Consider the following 21,273-nt stretch of genomic DNA (forward strand, 5'->3'; position numbering starts at 1 on the left):
TGCTTCTATCCTGAGTGTCGTACTTCCTCTTTTTCTGTAATCTTCCCATTTCATTTCCTATTCTGTGGGAAGCAGTAGTATAGGATTGGCTCCAGTGCAGAAGAACCTGCATGGAGTAGGATCGTGCTGTGATGAGTCTCTTCCTGCCCCTTTCTTCCTTCCATCCATGTGTGTGTGTGTGTGTAATAGGTGTGCATGTTTGTGTCCAGTTTCTTGCCATTCCTTAGTAAAGTCTCAAAAGAAAGGAATCATTTTACTCCCTCAAGTATCAAGCTCTGAGGTTGTGGTGGATTCTGTCCCTAAGTTTCCATCCGGAGCGGTGCTGGGTCGTAGGACACCGCATAATGAATCCGACCCTGCCAATCAAGACACTCTGGTTTATATCACTTATTACTAAATTGAAAATGGTGTTTTACTACAGCAATAAAGGGCTGGTACAGCATGAGGTACATTTTTATACAACTCTATGAACTTTGTCATTGAAAACATTATAGCCTTGAATTTGAGAGCACAGTGGAAGGCAATATAATTTGATTACCTATATTAATCAAGTAGAGTACAACATATAAAACCAGTAATGCATAAGTCTGACTGGAGCCAGATAACCCTCTTGTGCATCTTAGAAAGATTTATTTTCAGTAATATAATTCATTTGACATGAAAGTATCATAATTGCAGTTGCTTGGAAGGATTTCTTTCTTTCCTTTTTTAGGGAAAAAACTATTATGCTTTCAAGAGCAGCTTGTTCTTCTAAAGCTCTGCTTACTGAAAATTGAAAACAAAGATTTGTTTTCGTAACTGTGGCAATTTTGCATTAGCCAGCTGAGCTAACACAGTGGTTTGTTTTGAATGCTGTTTCTGCTTCATAAACAAATGTTAGGTGTGAATTTAAAAGAATATTTTTTGATGTACATTGATTAGCATGAGACCCTCTCATTCTCCACCTGTGCTGCTAAAAGCTGGCCAGAAGCTCTTGAGCCTTCAGTTACCTGTGCAAGTACTTTGCACAAAAGCTGGGAAGAACCTCCCCTCACTTGCTCCATGAACAGACTTTAAATAAAGCATATTTTAAGACACCTAATTACTCTGCAGTCCATGAAAACCCCTGTTGTTATTCTGTGTGCAGTGGTGGCACATACTAATAATAGCATTATCATGAGCTGCTGTTTATGCATTTTATGGCTGTGTGTGGCTGCAAACCACACGTGAGGTGGTTGGTGTATCACAGCTGACACAGCAAAAATCCCGAGGGAAAAAAGAATGGCTGACTGTGCCACAGCTCCCCTTGGAGCAGGAAAACCTGTCTGCTTCACAGTGCCAGTGCACACAAACCGAGAGGGGTTCAACTGTTGTGGGCAAACCATTTTCCAGTTCTTCAAACAATTCACAATCACCTTTGTTCATCATAACCTAGTGGAAAAGAAAGCGTTTGTATCATTCACTGTATTCTCACTCCACGATAAATGCATAATAGTTTGTTTCATCTAATTATTATTTTCTCATTGTGCTAATGAAAGGTGATAGAGGTCATTCCCAAACAGACAGTGTTTGTAGCCCCATCTCATTACTGGTTCACAGAGCAGTAAGTTGTTTTTTCCATTTTTGCTTCTCAGTCTTCTATTCTTTTTCCCTTCTTTCCCCTCCTGTTGAGATGTTTTCTCTTTCTTTTATTCTCTAATTGCTCCAGTCTGGATTAGCCATACAGGGGGTCGTCACTGCCAAGGAAACACTTTGACATGTTGGAGCTTCTATTCAGAAATGACTTCTATCCACAGAGCTGAACATTTCCTCCTCAGCCCTGGAAGAAAAATACAAATTAATAACAAAATCTGTTGTGACAACAAAAAGCAGATCTCCTCAGGCCTGTTCAGAAAGTTTCAGGGTGGTTTAGCTCAGGATACTCACATTCCCATCTTCCAGCATGTACAACCAGCCCTTGTTGTACAGTCTCTGAGGTCAGTGCTGGTCAGAGCACCTTTGCAGTCTGAAAGCAGAGCAGTGAGGTGGGAGGCTCCATCTTGGAAGTCATTACATTGACATCAATCATTGACATTTTGGGCGCTGACAAGAACAAATGAGTGTCCAGGGGCGTCGGAAGAGAGGAGCAGATGTACTGAGGTAGCGCAGAGCCTTTACAATTTCACCTGAAATATGAAATATATGTTTTTAAAATCGCTTGGTGTTTAAAGGTTCATCATTTAGTGGTGCAAAGAACTGTTTTCCAGGTAATGGCATAGGTCTTGAAGCTTTCATGTTTAGCTCTGTCAGGGCATAATTCTGTAAGAGTGAATAACCAACTATGTTATTTTCTTATCGGATTAGCTTTTTCCTTAGATTATGTTGAAGACACCCAAATGTATGCCCTAGGCAGTACTTGTCCTTCACTTCCAAGACTTACCCACTTTAATATTTTTAAGATCTAAATGGCATGAAAGGGAAAAGAGAAGGTTTAATTTGCATTGTATTAATGTTAATGACAGCTACTGGAGATCAGGGGGCTGGGGGTGCTGCAGAGGTGGTTTTAGTTTTAATATTTTTTTACATCTTTTTTATTTCTCTCTTGGTGAATTTCTTTGTTCCAGGGTATCTTGCCTGTGGCAAGTGGGGCATCCATCCCTTAAGGTTTATTTTAAAAGCACTGGTTGAAATCTGCAAGCACATGCTCTGAGTTTCCTTGGAGGAATAGGTCTTCTGTAGCTGTCTCAATTGCTGTGCTGAATATTTTACCAGATTTCAATTTTAATGTTCAATAATGCAAACATTAATGGTAGTTATGGCAAGCTTCATATTTTTTAGCCACAACAACATAAACCTTCCTAAGAGTTAAATAGCAGTGGAATTAAATAACATTAATTATTATATTAATTATATATAAGTGTTGTAAATCTCGTTCCTGACAGCAACAGGGACTTTTAGTGGCTAAAGGCATTCAACAAAACAAAGCAGGCAATTCACATAACCTTCCAATAATCATTAAATGAAGAATTAACTGTACTTCTCTTTACTGAATTAATATATGTTGAGAACACAGTAGGTGCTTTAGATTGTTTTCCACGTCCAAAGTTCCTAATTGAACAGTGTGCTAAAATATTCCACGTAGCATCACAGAGGTGTGTTCCAAGGTGTGTAGCTGGTCAGCCTACTTGGACTTACAGGGAGAAGTAAGGAAAAAGGAATTTGGCAGCATGAGAAGAATTGTGTGTGTGTAAATACATATTTTAAAAATGAACTGTATAAATGGAATAAAATACACATTCATGTGAATCAGCTGTAAGAAACCACAGCAAGTTTCATAACCAGAAATCCATCACCCTCATTCCAGAGGGTGGCTGTTATTAAGCAGGATAGGGAGGTATTAAGAAATGCCTTTGCTCCTGAGTTCTGTGCTGAAATCCCCCCTGATAGCTTCCTGCAGCTAATAATGGTTCTGCACTGAGGGAAGACAGCCATGCATGTTCTCTACTAAACAAATATGTAAATGAAGCTTCCAATCAGAGTCACATACCATGGGGTCAGAGCTGAGGATAACTAAATGCTTTCCCTTGGAGCAGGGGTACTTTAACAAATTCTGTTACTCTGTACTGGTCCAGGACCTTTTGGTGACTCTGTAGTGACGTGGGCATGGCATAGTAATGGACTAGATTTGCAGTCCAAATAGAAAAAGAAAGCTGATGTTTATAGTAAATGGGGAATTACCAGACAGATCATTATGGCTAAAGTGACTTTTGACTATATCCATATTAAGTCCTAAACTCCTCCTTAATTTTAGAGAAAGCTTATAACCCCCTCTCCAAACTGCAGCAGCCTCTCACTGTTGTAAATAATGGCTTTGAGCCATTTTTCTTCTGTTGGGCATATCGTCTAGGCATCCTTGCATTAAACAAAATTAGAGTTGCTCTGTGCAGTGAGTCACTGCAAATTCACTCTTGGTTTCTGCTTTCCCCAGGAGAGCATGAGGGACCAAAGCAGCTGGGGCAGGGAACTCCAAGCCAGAAGGCTCGTGGTCAAGGGGAGGCAGCAAGGCAAGATGTCCCTTGCAAGCAAATGGCATTAGTCATAGCTTCAAACTACAGAATTAGAAAGTAATGGGTGTTTCTCTGGTTCCTGAGTGAAAACCCATCTACAGCACTGAAGCTGTAATGTCTCCAAGAGTGTCTGTCTAATGAAAAGAAAATGAGTGACAGGTGACACAATGCCCAAGCAAGGGAAGAGTGAAAACAACTTGTGAGCACTTCAGAAGAGAAGCAGACTGCACCTCTTTTCTTGTCAGTCTCCTCTGTTCTGTAACTGGGTGAAATGCAGTGTCAGCCATTCAGCTCTACCTACACTGTCCTTTCAATTACTCCAGGGGATGTCACCCCCGGAGCCAGGGGGAAACAATTCAAAATAGGAATGAGGTGGAAAAGCTTCAGTTCATTGTTCATGTGGTCCTTGCAAATGCTGGGCTAAGTGTGGTCCATAATTCACATCACCCCTCGGTGTAATCATAGGCATTACTTGGGACAGTGACCTCCTGCATTGTCCAGTCTCTCTCTTTCTAGGCAAATATGGGCTGAAATTAAGCATGAGATTGTGTGTTGGGTTTCCCAGAGCATTTGTCCCAAGAGTGCCGAGATTCTCCAACCGTAGATGTAACGAGTCAATCACAGTCAGTAAATTGACTTCAAGACACCTTCATCAACCTACCATTAAATACTTATAATGAGTCAAAATAGTGAGAGAGAGAGGGAGGAAGACTATATATTGAAAGAGATATATGGAGATAGGTAGATAGATAGATAGATAGATCTATTGATCTACTTTTTTCTAACGACAGAGGAGAATTGATTCTGGAAAAGACATCATTAAATCATCCAAAAATTATGGCAAAGAGTTCTACTGGTATATTAAAGCCTAAAGTAGGAGGTATAGCATAGTACACGAACTAGAAAGCCTCTCCTGACCGTGGGACAAACATTGCTGTGTCGATGGCATTGGATGCTGGCTTTTTAGTTTTTAATGAATTAAACACTTACATAGCAATAGTCATCCGTGTAAGCTCCAGTAAAAGACTGCATTATGGAAAGATATTTCTACCTTTCCTATGGGGGGGGAAGGGATGTGGGAAACCAAGAGAAATCTGGTGGCTCTTACAGCTTTTCCAAGATGGGTTGGTCACTCTCTCCCTCGAACGAGGTCATTTTTAGACTTGGTTTGTAAGTAGGTGGCTGTAGATCTTACTTTGTAGATCTCAAGGAATAATTTGTGATTATCCCTTTTTCTCTAAAAGTGCTTTCCTGTATATAGGTATAATAATAAAGAAACCGTTTTCAGCATAAAAGATGTGCTTGTCAAACCACAGCAATGATTTTCCAGTTGCTGGCTTTTTTAGTTGTGCAGCCTTCTAATATTTCTGCTTGAATTCTTTCACGACAGAAGCAAATGAAAATTACACCGTGGTTTTTAGGTCTCTGTTCCCTGATTTTTGCTTGTCATGTCATGAACTTCTTCGAAGCAGTGAAATGGCAGCCCATCTCCCTGAGAGCTCCAGACAGATTTCTAAAGTTGTCTTGTTAACAGCTTGTCAGAAACCTACATTTCAGTCTCGCTGAGTTTATATCATGCAAAAAAAAAAAAAAAAAGTTGCTGGAAATTATGATTTTTACAGGTTCTGACATTTTTCTAAAGAACTGAAATGCTCAAGGCTGCTGTCTCCCTTAACAGGCTGTGCTGTTTTGGGTAATATTCTGCGTTGCATCAACTGAACATCAGAGCAACATTCAGTTTCTTCCCTTTAACATGTTCTTTGAATTATTTAAGGTGTTTTGATGTTGGCTAGAATTCGTAACAAAGTCCTCCAGCTTTTATCCTAAAATATCAAAAAGGTTGAGATTTTTTTCCTTCCCCCCCTCTCCCTTTTCTCCTTCTTCCCTAACCCTTCCTCCCTCCCTCCTCCCGCTTTTAATAGATCCTTGCATGGATCATCAGGGGACTTTCTTTTATGTTGTACAGCATGAAATGACTTAGTCAGGGTCTTCCTGATTAATTTATGAGTGCTAAGGAAAAGGGAAGGGGGGAAAAAACAGTCCTTGAGGGATTGACCCTAAGCTGCAGCAGATCAACTCAATTTTATGGAATGAAAAGAGACTTAAACAGTATTTTTAGCGTCGGTTTCTCGACCCGCAGAGGTGGGGAAGCTCCCTGCATCCGCCAGGCTGGAGCAGGGCGAGAGGAACCCATCTCTCCGGGTGGCTGCTGGAGTGAAGCTCCACTCTTCGGAGGCACCGAGCACGTTTAGAGTTAAAGCTGTGGCAGATTGGTGGATTAATGTGCTCTGCCTCCAAGGGACAAATGCTCTTTTTTTTTTCTTTTCCCTTTTCCCTTCCCCTTGCTCCCTCCTTCCCCACTCTGGGCTTGCAGATGACAGCTGTTGGTCACTTAACAAAATGTCCTCTTGATTGCTGCTTCACAACAGGGGCCCCCTCAGACCAAACAGCACATAGCCAGTACAATGCATCACTGCCCCTCAAAATTAGTTATAGTGCTCAGGGCTATTCTTGGCTGCCATAGCTAATACTCTCTTGCTGTTCTTCTCTCTCCCCCTCGCCCTCCCCCTCCGCAGACAAAGGCTCAGCCTATACATCTGTAGTGCTCATAACCTCCCCCTTCCCCCAGCCAAATGCTGAGGAGAGAAAGGGAAAAAAAAAATTGCTGCCCTGAGGCTCAATCTGTTTCTTACAGCTCTACCCCGGCACTTGGAAGCCTGAGCTGGTCTAGCCATGGGGAGGCCCTGACTCATTTCATCAAGCTGTCAGGGAGGCAGTGGAGCTAAGAGGACTCTGCTGCCTGGGGCAAGTTCAAGTCAACATTCGATTTCCGTCCTCCCCCCGGCCCCCGCCTTTCGCTTGGACACTTTCTGTGCTCTGGATCTAAACTTCTCCCCGAGCTGCAGCAGCTCACAGCTTCTTGCCAGGAGGAAGGACTTGTGGGACCTTATAAAGGACACAGTGGCAAAATTGCTGCAATAAATCAGTGGCCCTCTGACACTTGGCGGTAGCTTAATGTTTTGGCACTTTCTTTCCTGTGTATGCCTCAAGTCCCATTAGCAAGCTTTTCTGTCAGTCTGGCTCATGATAAAACTCTCTCTTCCTATCATCTTAAGCAAGCCCCTGCAGACATGAATCCGATGCCAGACTTAATAGGAAACAACACCCTCCCCCTGCACACACGAGCGCATCCCTACGCGCTGCACCGAGAGCTGCTCCCGGGAAGTGAGCTCAGAGGGCATGGAGAGGGGAGGGCTCTTAAAAATAGGCTTGATTTTACTTCTTCCTTTAAAAGAGACGTTGACAACCTGGGATTTAAACCTCATTCTTCCCGGAGCCTCGCTATTAAAAGAAAATTCAGTAACTAAGTATGGTTGGAAATAATAAGGTAGCGGTAACATGGCCACCCTCTGGGGCTGTGAGTGGGTGTGCAAGCTCCATAGGTATCTTCACTGTTCATATATTCTATGCAACTTTTTACATATGTATTGTACCCTGCCATCTTGCATGGTACTATTATAGACTGTGTATTTAATATTTTTGCCTCCTCTTCCCTCAGCCTTGCGCTTCCCCAGACATTTGTAGTTGCAGGTAGACTGGTTAGATTACATGTCCCTCCAGGCTGGGATCTGTTTCTTCACATGACTAGCTTAGATGTCTATCACCCACTGCTTAATCATAATGTAAATAATATCTGTAGGTATGTGTGTTTGTGCAGAGGAAAAAACAAGCCTTTCTGTCAGCTGTCTGGGCAGGAACCTGTAGCTCCTGTGCTGTACAGTGTCTGGCACAATGGGGCCCAAAGCCTTGAGGCTGTGTAGGCACAACCTGAATCATAAACTGGGTTTGGGTGAAAAAGGAGATAACCAAGTTGATGTTGATAAGCTGAGGTGACTTCTGTGCAGTTCTCAAAGGCTTGGAGGAAGTGGCTCTATTTGAAATAACAGTGTTTCTCTGCACCTAACCTATGATGTAACACCTAAGTGTTGCCAATCTTGTTGAAGTCTTATGAGAGCTGAGTTGGTTTTGAGTTTGTTTCTTGGAGCTCTTATTCCTGGCATGAGACAGTTGATATGACTATCTGATTTCACATAAATCAATGTAGCGCTTTTACGATGTGAAGAAAAACTGGATGATCTGGAAGTTAAAACACCAGGGGTAAGAAAAGTCGAAGGATGTTTTCATGGTTCTTAAACTCAACAGAAAACAACCAGAATCACAATACAAACAGTTTTAATACATCTTGCAAGGAGCCCAGTGCCAGCGTAATGGTAAGAGAATGTCCTTTGCCAAATATGCTGTGGCCTGTTTAGCAGTAGCCATAAATCCATCTTTGCCCCTGTTGAGGTGGTTTGTACAAGAAGGTGATGGAATGAATTAGAACTCCTTGCCTGGTGGGAAAGCCACGATGGAGGGGGGGGGTCTTGAAAAGTAAGATTCCACCTCAGTATCAAAAAGAATCAGAAGCCACAGGGCGTGGTCTACACATGTGGGAGCTCTGCCTGTGATTCCTCCGGTCTTTAGAATGCAGTAAGGGAGCAGGTGGAATGGAGGAGATGGTGGAGGTGCTGCAGTTGCTGAGGTGAAGATTAGGAAAGCACCAGATTTTCTTACTGCTCTGCTCCCTGTGCCATCCAGAGCCTGAACCCTCAGCCTGGAGCACAGTCCATCAGCACCAGCCCCCAGATTGTGTCCTGCCCTGGTGAACCCATGGAAGTTCAGCAGAGGCTTTTTGGCGCTGGGTCACCCTGCAGGAGTTGTGTCATCCTCCTGTGCAGGGCAGAGCAAGGAGGAGGACGGAGGAACGAGGCCTTTTTGCAGTGCATGGAGCCAATTCTACCTGAGTTATGTGTTGTCTCTGCCGAACCAACCTCGTGGGAGGCTTTCTTCTGCCTGGAATCTGTCACTGCAAGAAATTGTTTCCAAAAAGGAGCACAATTAGGGGTCGGCTTTGCAAACATTCTTGGTGGAATTGAGAGGCAATTGGCACAACCCAGTGAATAATCCCTTTAGGAGCCTTTATGAACCCAGCACAATGCGTGTTTACAGTCCCGCTTATAGACCAGGAGTGTTAACAGGCCTTTAGAAAAATCCAGGTAATTGAAGCTTTTGTCTTTCAATGAGCCCCCGTTGCTTTCAACAGTTGCCATTCTCCACAATTTCTTTAACTTTTTTTTTTGTTTTGACGAGGGCTTTTGTCCCTCAACAACAGCTGCGTGGGAGGTGAGGCCCTGCCGGGTGGTGGTCTCGGCCTTCGAGGGGAGCGCCTTGGCCTCCTCCTCCTCCTCCTCGCACGTTGGCTCTTAAGACATATTAAATCCTCTGTGGACAAACCGAAGTTTCTCCTGTGACTTCATTATTCATTTCAGCATCCCTGTGATGCCACCTCAGTGTCTCTGCGCTGGGCCGGGGCTGGCCGGGGCGGGCGATGGAGGCGAGGAGGAGGAGGCCGAAGGCCGTGACCACAGAGCCCACCCAGCCCACTGCAGCCGTGGGGTTTGGCTCGCACGCACCCCCAGCGGAGGGAAGGGAAGGGGTCAGCGGTGGTTCTGCTTTTCACAGGTCTGTCAGGGCAGGTTTGGTTTTGCTGTCGTCAGTTTTTCGGTGCTGTTGCTTGTTCAGCAGCCTGTGGGTTCCTGTTTCTCGATGAGAATGTGGGAGGCTGTTTCTTTAACGTGAAAAGAAGAAAACCTACGGGAATTCCGAAACGTGGGGCCTTTTCCACCGAAGCTTGGCTGTATTTCCTTCAGGAGTAGGTGGGTTGGTAGCCATGAATCTCGACCTTTCCATTTTCGTGTATGTTAAGCCGAAGTCCAGATTTTATAAATATCGGTGGGTTAATTCTTCCCCCATGATCTCCCATCACACAGACTATTAGCAGCTTGGGGCCAGTTTAGGACTTTATTCTGACGTGGGTTGAGATGTGTTATTTTGGTGGTTTAAGGCCGCACGGTAGGAATCAATATAGGGTCAGTTTGTGTGTGTGAGTGACCCTACACGGCTGGAGAGGTGGGAGAGGAATTGCTTTCATAAGGCAAACACGAAGTCAGGCAACTCTCTGTCACAAATGCAGTGTTTGAAGCACCCATCTTGCAGTCCCAGCTGCGTGGAGGGCTCTGTGTCCACGTGTGGACCCCCATCCCCAGCCCCGCTGGCTTCTGCAGTTGCGAGACTGATGCAATCATGATTAAAGTAAAGAAGATGTAAGCTAAAATGAAACAAAATTCTTTGCTGTCTCTTCCATTTTAAAAGCAATTAATTATGAAGTCTTTACAGATCCTGAATGGGGGAAAATGTATCCTCAGAGAGCAGATGTTTGCTTCATTCGTGTGTCTGTTTATAAAATTTAGCATGTGGATTTGATGGTTCACTGGCTTTTTGCAACTTTCACTTATCTACATGAGACAAAGTTGCATATTGGTACAAAGCAAAATTAGACATCTAAATGAAGCAATTCTGCACCTTTTAGTAATGCAAACCATCTGTAATAGGGTTTTATACTCATTATAGACATTTAAATTTTGGAGATCATATCTGTTTTCAACAATAAAAAGCCTGACCTCTTTCTTTTTTTAAATATCATAATGCAGTAAGAAATAGGAAGACAAGTAAAAAAACAGAGGGCTAAAACACTAACTTGTGTTTGAATAGTAACAGTTACTGAAGTTCAAAAAAATTGTTTACATCTGCTGTCAAAATATTTTTAGGCGAAATTTATTAATGTTTACGATACTGAGGTTTTATTAAACCAGGATTCATAGGCAAAAGTGTCTGAGTTTTAATGATAATTTTGAATGTTTTCTAGTCAACAGATTTCTGAGTTTTATTTATTTGGTTACTTTACGGCAGTGTATCATTCTTTAAGACCCTGTAAGAATTAAAATTTGTGTCGATATTGCCTGAGCATACAATTTTAAGGAACTCTTGGCTGAGTGCACTAACTTATTTTTATGCCACCCTTATGATAGGTGTAATTCCGTTGTGACATGCTTTAGTCTGAACCATGCCAGTCGAATCACGTCATCAAAATCCTCTGCCTCTAAAATATGAGTGTGCACGTTGAATGAGACTAAAATTATGACTTAGGATACTTTTGCACAGGCCAGGTTTGAAGGGTAAAATAGAAGGTCTGTGTGACCCACTCTGCTGTGGTGGTGGTTTGGGGGACTGCACAGTCCCTGTAGCATTAGAGCTTGATTGGAGCCCCTCGGGGTGGAGGTGAAAGGCCTCCCTCGAGTCAGCCAGTGCTTCTCAGGAGCCTGTAAATAAGAAGTGGACTGCTGTGACTGCATCTTCCCCCACCCCCCACCTTGGTTGTGATGAATGTGTTGCTTTGTCAGCCTGAATTATCGCTGTCTTGAGCAAGCACAAATGCAGCAGGTACTGGGGCAGCCTTTGCCCAGCAAACCTGTTCCAGCCTGTCTCGGTGGGATGGACAATTAGTCCCGTTCCAGGCCCAGAGCAGAGACTTCTCATTGTTTGTGGCTGCGTGACACGGGTTTGGGGAAGTCAGCACATGGTGGTGATTTATCAGGACTGATTTCACATTTGGTTCGTGAAAAACAGAAACTGTGTTTCCTTGTAATAATTTTCATAAAGTTCAGCCACAGAATAAAAGTCTCCAAAAAAGGCACAAACGGCTTGTGGGAAGGTGTTTACTAAAGACATGGCTATCTAATGTTCTTGTCTACTACAAAGGAATTGGCTGGGACTTCATGCAGTTTGCTGGCATTAACACTGGGTATTCCCATAGGACTTGCCCACCCACAGCTCCTGGCCCCTGCAGAGCAGTGTCCTGCCTTCCTGTCATTCCTTCCATTTTTCTTTAGGTTCTTTTTTCCCCTGAACGGTCACACATACAATTAAATCTGTGCACATCCTACTAAACAGTTGGATTGCTCTGAGAAAAACATGCTGTGGATCAGGTGGGGTGGTGTAATATGGTTTCATTTTGAAAGAAAAAGAGATCTACCTAGTCAAGACTGTAGAAAAACAAGTTCTTTAAATCAGGCATTTTCACTGCAATTAAATGGGAATAAGGATCCAGCTGAGCAGTTTTCACTGCAAAGTCACTGTGGGAGACCCCTCTGCTGTATTGAGGCTCTTCATGTGCTCACTGTGTTTCAGAGAGTTTAAGAGTAAAAGGTTCCTCAAGTATTTGGGGTCAATCATTTCATGTGCCAAATAAAAGAAGAAGAGATTAAATATTCTCTCAAAAATCAGCAGAAAACTAACAATGTAACAGCTGAAAATTTCTGCTATGTGACTTTAGGGTAAAAGGATGTGACAGGAAAGATTTCCCTTCCCTGCTCCATGAGGAAGTTCTGGACAAAATGACCCAACAGATCCATTTCCTCTTTTACATTCATGATACCAAAGCATGTACATCTCATGGACCATTTCCACACTCAGAGCTCATCCCTGCTGGCTTCCTGAGTTCCCTCATGTTGACCCAGGGAACTCAGTAGGGTGCTGCCAGTTATGGACACCCACCCGGGCCATCCCCATGAGCTGAAGGAGACAATTCCTCTTGGGCACCAAGGCTACAAAACACCCTGGCCCCTTTCTGTCAACAGACACCGAGAGATTTATTTTTGTTCCCAATTGTAAATCTCTCTGAGCTCCAGCCAGTAAGATGTGCATGTCCTGAAACGTTCAGTGCTCAAGTTATCTCTCCATCATTTGAGCTGTGAAAATAGAGCATTTCATTTTCAGAGCCTGTAAGAGATTACACTCCAAAAGTCTCTGAGTAAACACTTCCTCCTGGGATCGTGATCTCATTCAAACTAAAAAATGTACCAGAATTTATGATGTATTTTAATTACTATTCTTGGTACCACTCATTAAATTAGAAATTGATTGCCAGTTTCACAGTTTCCTTGTTAGATGACAAAGTGCTTATCAAGGTGAAGCAATGCAAAACTGTTACTATATATTCCACAATTTGGGATGATAAAATGGCATGCTTTTTGTTGTGGTACTCATGTTACGGTGGTTGTTATAATGCAGCACTGATTGTCTTTTTTGTTTAAAGCTCACTTTCTCCCATCCAAGTAAGAGTACACCATAAATTTGTATAAGAGAGAATCTGGCTTTGTCTGGTTTATGCCAGCAATGTAAAAAGCATTACTGCACATATCAGAAGTGTGTTTCATTGAACTGTGAACATCATAAACAGCTATCCTAAAGATTTAAGAGGATGATGCAAAAGATCCCTGTACATAAAGGTGTTTCTCAAAATCTTTTTTTCTCTCTCTAATCCACAGTGTGACAGCGAGAGCGATATAGACGATAAGGTAAGACTGAATTTTCTTCTTTCACATGCTTGGAAATTCCCTGGTAGCCAAAATAAGAATGAATTTGAAAATAACGTGTTTCCTCCAGTCTTCATGTCAAATCTAAAAATATGCATAATTGAATGAGAAAACATCGGAGCGGGTACTCTGTGATCTAGCTTTTGTTGTTTGCAGGAGAGAAACCCCTGTCAACATAATAGTCTTTCTTGATTATTATGTGAGCATTTGGTGAGTCTTGACTCACGGTGTTAGAGCTGTTTCAGAGGAAGTTTCCTCTGATAACTTGTCAGGAGCCCATATTTTATTTATAGTAACCTTTGAAGATGTCGATTTTGTAACCAGTTTAGAAGATGGGACAACTGGTACCTGCCCTCCAAGGCAGTGTGGTAACTGTCAAGGAGCGTTTTGTCATGTTGCATGCATATTTATCACAGAGCAATGGTTTTTCTGACCTTCTTTTGAATACAGAGGTTGGTCACTGAAAGGTTGTAGTCGTGTGTTTGTGTATGGGGATTTCTTGTTTCACCTTTGCAAGGAAAACAGAGAAGTCCCACAACGTGGCACCAGTTGCACCACGCTTTTGAGCATCAAATGTATAAAAGACTTGAGTATTCCTTGCTGGCTTCTCTTCTGGCAGATCAAACTTGGCAGTCTCAGGTTAGATCTTCATCAAACCTTTATTGTATTTTGGCTGTCCAACCTCTTGCATTCATTCATGAGAAGCTGTGGCGTGGAGGCTTCTCCTGGATCAGCATTACAGAAGTGAAGGCTGACTTCAGCAGCCCTGTCTCCTCAGCAGCACCCCCGGCTGCAGCCCTGCATCAGAGGTTACCACGAGTTCAGGAGACTACACTAAAAGCTTCCTCTGCTTAAGTCTTTCTGTTAGTATTGTTAGAGGCTTAGGAGCATTAAGGTTTCTTCAACTTCTTCTTTTAAAAATCCCATTATATACTAAATATCCCTGGAATGTGGCAAAAGCTGTGTTTTGAGATGAAGGCTTGATTGAAGAGAAACATTTAAATATACGTGTTGAATGAAAGATACTGTGCATATTTTATTTTATATTATTCTGTTTTAATTTATATATATATATATATGTGTATATATGAAAAAAGTCACTCCCTGAAACCACCCCCCCCGAGTTCTGTTTCTTACAAGGTTACACAGCAGCAGAGCTGACAGCAGGGGTGGTGAGGGTAAAAAATTATTCCCTAAAAGCTTAGATACCACGGGGTTAAAACATTTCTTAGACTGCCCAATCAAAGAAAGTAAAAGCAATCACTTAGAAAACTGTTTAAAGATCTGCCAGTCAAACCTCAGATGAAGTTGTAAGTGACATGTAGTTTTATTATACAGCTATGCTATTAATGATTATCTAAATTACACTGGTAGACCCAGCTAGCGGCATTACATCTGAGACTGACGTTTGTTAGATTAGGTTTGACTTCACCTTGTAGAGAAGAAATTGAAATCTGAACAACATTGATTAGCTTTCAGAATGTGGGATCTGAGGTTACCTTCAGAGGAAGCTGCATTGTGTTTGGCTGGTAGCTTACTGTCCTTTACGGCAAATGAAAGGCTGTTATAGTGTTCCCTCCCATTAATATGGCATTTCTTTACATATCTGTAACTGCAATTTGACCTTCTAGGCTCACGTATTTCCCAGCTGCCTTCTCCTTAAGGTGACTTCGCCTTAATAACAACATTTCTTTTCTTCATAAGGAGAGCAGCACAAGATCATCATCTTTCTATCTCTTGCCTGATCTGTAGAGACATGAGACATGACACAGTTCTATTAAACAGGTCTCTGGAATTAAGTGGGGTTTCTTTTCCTGTCAGCAAAGACGTGGGCACATGCATGTAAACTCACCAGGGTTGAAGTGAAGATGCTTCAAACCTTTCATAGGGATAATGTAAGTGCAACATTGCCTTCCAGTTGGGGAACGGAAGGGCAGCCTGACTTGCTGTGTTGGTACCTGGCATACTACACTCCTCTGGAAACTCATCCAGTGTCTGTCTAAAACTTAACCTGCCTGATGCAACAAGGAGCTATAAAAATATTGGTGTGGATATCCGGAGGGATTACACTCGTTTTCCCCCTTCCATGTGTTGGCAAAACGTCTCTCCTGTTAACACTCCCTGGCTATTGCAGCCAGGTGGAGAATTCGCCCTCCTGCCCAGCCCAGCGTCAGGCTCCCGAATTCCGTGATGGGTCGGCTGCATTTCCCAGTGCTACAGAACAGTCCTGCTTTCCTGCTTGGTCAGCAAGGAGCAGCTTTTCCTAGGTACACCTACACACACTGACACTAATGAAGGGCAGGGCAGGAATTACTAATGTGCTTCTGATTTGCATAACATTTTTTGTCAGTCATAAACAGTGGATCACTGTCGTCTGAGTGTAACTCACGAGGAAAGCAGACAAAGAAAGAAGTTCATGTACAAGTACAAACTGAGTCAGCAACAGAGGTAGAAGCAAAACTGAAATTTTCCACCTCCTACTTCTCTCTCTGTACAGTGCTAGTAATTATCCACTATTTATTTAGTTCGTAGGTATATGGGCTATTGAGCTCTTAATGTTTTCAAACACAGACATTAGAGTAAAATTGAGGTTTTACCCTCGCTGCATTGTAAAATATAAACACACTCCTGATGGTTTGGGTTTTTGTCTTGTGCAGTGTTGTGCAGGACTCCAGGGGAGGAAAGTAATTGAGCATAGTCAGTCACACGTACGGTGTCTCAGAACCAAGGAGCCATTACTTTAGTGCAAGGTACAGTTCCACAGCAGATTGTGAGAGTGTTTCCAACCAGTGCACTGCTGTTTTTAATAATCAGAGAAGAGGAGCTCAAGGCTGGGGACTTGTCTATCCCATCTACTTTCTGAGAACTGTCTCTGGCCAAGTATAGCCTTTCACTTCTGCATCACTGCTGAAATCTCAAAGGAAGTAAGTGGGATGATACTTTCTCACACCTATCATTCTGTCACCACGCACTTCTCAAAGAACTGTTTGAGATACCCAGGCTAATAAAGTGAGCTGTCCAGCCATTTAACCAAGCGAGAAACTTAGCAAGTCATGCGTTCTGAGAGATGGAAATGCAAATCCTGGTTCTGCATGTTCAGTGAAGGACATTGGGTTGGACTCTGCAGCTGTTAGGAGGGTTGTAGAGTGGTTTGTCGAAGCTGCGAAAACAATACTGTGCTTTTTGTGAGGGAAGAGGGAGAGAAAGGGAGTCAGTCTGATGGTTGTATTACACTGTCTCTGCTCTGTGCAATAGCTGCGATGTGAAGCTCACGGTCCATAAACATTGTTACTGAAAATATATACTTCCTTTAATAGCAACAACAGCATTAACAGATAGCAATTACCCTTCATTTTCAGGAACTATAAAGTCTCCATTAATTCAAGATTTATGTAGTTATAGCATTTAGCACAGGAATAACACCACAGAGAATTGGTTTATACACATGTAATGAGAGAGCTTATGGCATACTTTAGTGAACATTAACATAATAGAGTAATATAAACCATCAACAGTTCCACTTATTGTCTCTTACCTGCTTTAGCATCACTGTGAAAAGTGGCTAGCAGCTTGGTAATGTGCTCTGTTAAATGGTGTTCTGCAGAAAGCCAAAAGTCAACTTGTGTAAAACAAGGGAATGAGTAATCTCTGCTTGTTACTCCAAAACGTTGCTCTCATTTTTTTAATAACAGTGTTCAAGATTGCATTAAAAAAAAAAGGCTATTTCTTTCTTTAAAAGTAATTCCATGTTCATCTTCTTTCAGTCTTGGATTTGTCTCTGCTGTGTGCAAAACTGTGGCTTGTCAGCTTAATTACGTGGCCCTGCAGTGTAAGCGAGCTCTCCAAACCAGGGTATCCAGCATTCTTCACTTAATGTGGTGCTAAGTAAGATGTACAAAAGATGTACAACTGCATTTCTGAGTTGAATCAGCATTTACCGTGTATTGGTTTTGTGCTTTGTGTTTTAGCTGTAGTAAGCAACCTCAGAGACAGGTGAAGTTACATCCAAGATGGAAACAAAAAGTTTTGAGGTCAGGTTTCTAAATCAGTGTTTTCACATGACTTTCTGCAGCAGCCCAGTGAGTTTATTAGGCCCTGCTTTGGGCAGTGTGAATCAGCCTTGCCGTGCTGGAGTTTGCTGTGCTCATTCCTGAGTCCCAGGAGGTGCCTGAAGTGTCAGCAGCACAAGAGGAGGTGCAGTTCAGCCCTGGATGGATGGGAGGAGGAGGTGCTGTGGTCGCTCCAGCCCAGGCTGGGTTCTATCCTGCCACGTGTGGTGCAGATGCAGAACAGCTCATGGCCCAAGGGGGAGATCACAGGGAAGGGGCTCAGGTAAATGGGGGGACACTGTCAACAGCAGCTGTGTCTCAGCACAACAGCAGCCTCCTTGTTGTCCAGCTTTGATTTTGCAGGTAATAAGGTGAAGGGGGGATTTGTAGGTGTTTAGGTTTTAGGAGGCATTTGAGAGGGCAAGTCAGGGAGCTTTATGGCCGTGAATGGGAGGATATTCTCTGCAGCAAAAGGCACAGTGGCAAGTAGTAAGGAGGTGCTTATTTGAAAGTTTAACAAGGGGGTGATCAAGTCAGACCAGTGAGAGATGGAAGTTTACAGCAATGCTGAATGTCAGCGTTGGGAAGAAGAGGTAAGCTGTGAAAGAGTCAAAACATGAAGAGTGACAGTTTGGCATTTGGGAAGTGGGAAGCTGTGTAGCAAGCAAAGCCACAGACTAGGAAAATGATCTTGCAGCAGCTTTTCCTTGGCACAAGGACATAGGTACATCAGCTGTCACCAGGGGAAAGGTTAAAATGGTAGATGAAAGGTGAGGTAGTGAGAGCTTGATCAAGAGCTTAGTTGTGTGGATGAACAGAGGATGGTCATTATGTTATAGAGAACAAGGATATACAGGACTTAAACATGGGTTGAATATCACAGTGTTGGAAGTCAAAGACAGTGATGAGAACTGTGGGCTTGAGTGAGAGATGGAGGTGATAAGAGTGGAAGCAATGAGAAGAATAAACTGTGTGGAAGATCTGGGAGATGAAACTGTCACTGCTGTTTCAGCTGTGTTGACCTTGAAAGGGTATCCTCAATCCCACAGGAAAAATCATAGTTTAAGCAGCAGGAGAAAGGGATGTAATTAAATGGAGAGAGGTCTAGGAGTTGCTCTAGTAGGAATGGTCACTCTGTGTATGAGATAACCCAGCAATAAGATAAAGCCCCCACCAGCACTTTTTCTGGAAGCTTCTCTTCCCCTGCTCCTTACATTTTATCTAGCAATGGAAAAAGTGGGTTCCATCTGATAAGTCTGTTGTTTCCATGAGGCTGGAAGTTTAGTTTCCACTTCAGGTAATCTGTAATTTGCTGGTTTTGAACCCTACCCGAGCCAAGGTCCTCAAACTGGTTTTGTCCATCATTCAAATGTCCTTTTTTCTGAAAAATTAAACTTGGTACTTTTCCAGAAATTCAGATTCTTACTGGCTGCAGCAGAAGGGAAAGATCAAACATGGAATTGAACCGAGGGCTTTCACATGGCAGTATTTGCACTTCTGTTAGCATTACACTTCAGTCTGTGACAGTTTTCAGCTGTGGCTAATAATGAGGAGTCTCCATTTGCCAGTTACTTCCCAGCTGGGTTCTCAGACAGGATTTCAGTGGTCCTTTTACCATAAGATGTCCATTCAGCAGTGCTGAATGCTGCTGTGGAACCCTGTGCCTGGGCTGTGCTGCAGGCTTAGCATCTTCTCAGTAGTGTTGCATATGTACATGTGCATGCACACACATGCACAGCAGCAGTGCTCCTTCTAAGCTTTAATTCTTACAGACTGAAAGCCCAGTGATACAGAGTGAAAACTAGTGAGAAAGCTGACTCCCATGTAGTAGTAACTGGGCAAAGATGGTTAATTCTCCTAATGGAAGAAAGGCTCTGTTTTACAGACAAGCTGCATGTTGTTATTAAGAACAGATCTGCTTTTTAAACAATATCAAAATATTGAATTTAAAATAACCTTGTAGCCCTTGAAAGATTTGGGTGCTATAAACAGGCAAATGTAATGTTGTTGCCAGTACAGGAAGACAAAAATTCACCACTCAGTGAATTTATGTTATTTCATCGTTCTCCATGAACAGATTTACCAGCAAAATAGCATCCTCTAAGCCCACTGCATTCCCAGTTCACTCAGTTGCTCTTTGGGAAATGCCAGATGGGAGAGAGACTTGGCATGCCCTCAACTTCCATCGTTCCACCCACCATGTGCAGGGAGCAGACACAAAGGTTCCCACTGAGACTTGGGGCAGTTGAAGCCCTTCCAGAGGGAGAAGAGCCTTCCAAGTTGTGCTTCTCAGCTGCAACTCCAGTAAATAATATTAATAATAATGGCCCTCCTTGACCTTTGTATTTAAATAAAGCAAAAGTGCAGCTGAGAAAATGAGTCAAAACTTCAGCACCAATGTTCTCCCCTCCCACTGAGATTTTGTGTTTTCTTCTTGTCCAGACAAAACCTCAAATTTTAAATACATTATTCTGTATCTAAAAAGCTGAGTCATCACAGTCTGTGGTGCCCATGTTCATTCTTGAAAATGTAGAGAAAAAAAAATTTCAGAGCAAACAATGAGAAGAGCCTTCGAGTTTGCTGACAAAAATCCATCATTAACTTGCATAAAAGAACTGAAGAGATCTTATGGAGAGCTCTTGGGCATGGCAGGATAATTCCAGTTCTGCTGCTGGCAGTCAGCATGTCCCTAACTCTCTGCTTTCTCCATTGTTTAACATCTCCCTGTCTCAGTTCCCCATCCAGCATTTTCTTATCTTACCAGGGACCTTGTGAAGAAACTTTTAAGAGTTGAGGCATCAGGGAAGAGAGCAATCCTGTACAGCTGTCTGCCCACATCAAGAAACACCATTATAACACAGCCTTAAATCCAAAGGCAATGGCAGTAACTCCTTGGAAGGTGATCAGAAAGAACAGAACAGAGTAGGCAGGTGATAGGAATTGACAGTTGAGTTAGGCAATTCCATTAATTAAATCGAATGATATAATTAACCGTAAAGATGCCAAGAAGATGAGAATTTTGGAGGATGCCTACTCCAACAGCTGCAGTTGCAGGCCCTCACTTGGCTTGCAGAGTTTCTCACGTGTTCCAGGATTGTTTACCAGGTTAATGCAGAAGAGCACAGTGTGCAGCACTGTGTCCCCTGTGCAGGTGTGAAGGATACAGCTCAAGGATGGCCCATGAGCCAGCTTTGGGTTTTGTAGCTTTCCAGCAGTTCTTGCTTCTGGGTCTCATATGCAACAAAATCCAAACAAGGTTTCACAGGAGTTTTCCAGATATGTAAGAGGCAGTAACAACATTTTTATCAGTAGTAAAGACTAGAAGTGATGCCTACCTGGCCTTGCTTGGGAATTCACCCTTACTGAAAGCATGGTGCTTGAAATGGGTGTTCTGTTGCCAAGGTGAGTCTTCTATCTCTTATCAGCTGCTGTTTTCACTTATCAGCTGCTTATCAACTGCTTCTTTTGTCTGCCAGATCAGTAAGAGGCTTGTCATGGCACCCTGTGTGAGGAGATGCTTCAGCTGGTGCTGCCCAGCCTTTGCTGTGCAGCCTCAGGGACAGGAGTCCTGGCTTTCCCCAGAAATGCTTTACAGAGAAAACTCCAAGCAAGACAGGTTAAAATATTTACAAATATGTTTGTAAAAAAGCCTCTCTCCCCTCCCTGCAGGATCACCCCTCAGTTCCAGCTCTGGCTGCAGTACAGACGTGGGCTCACACAGTTCTTCCCAGGCAGCAAGGAACAGTCCTTGTCTGTCAGTCACCTGTGAGCCCTCAGCTCCAGGTGTAGACCAGGAGTGAGCCAGTCATTTTTCATGCTGTGATCTGGCTTCCTGCCCCCTCTCCCACATCTTCCTTTTGATCCCTGCTGCACTGTGGAAGCCTC

The 21,273-nt window shown here is 43.0% G+C and overlaps 1 protein-coding gene across 13 annotated transcripts in view; it reads left to right on the forward strand.

The window, feature by feature from the left end:
• The window catches only part of FBRSL1 (fibrosin like 1), a 509,440-nt gene that overhangs the window by 322,984 nt on the left and 165,183 nt on the right, over positions 1–21,273 (forward strand). For all 13 annotated transcript variants that reach the window (XM_039378903.1, XM_027733066.2, XM_027733072.2 and 10 more), the window contains one exon: positions 13,292–13,321. In XM_039378903.1, the coding sequence (XP_039234837.1) occupies positions 13,292–13,321 (30 nt within the window). The remainder of the gene's footprint in view (positions 1–13,291; positions 13,322–21,273) is intronic.

Source organism: Pipra filicauda, unplaced genomic scaffold, assembly GCF_003945595.2.
Source record: "Pipra filicauda isolate LSUMZ 115617 unplaced genomic scaffold, ASM394559v2 scaffold14_size4853619_pilon, whole genome shotgun sequence".
NCBI classification, from domain to species: Eukaryota; Metazoa; Chordata; class Aves; order Passeriformes; family Pipridae; genus Pipra; species Pipra filicauda.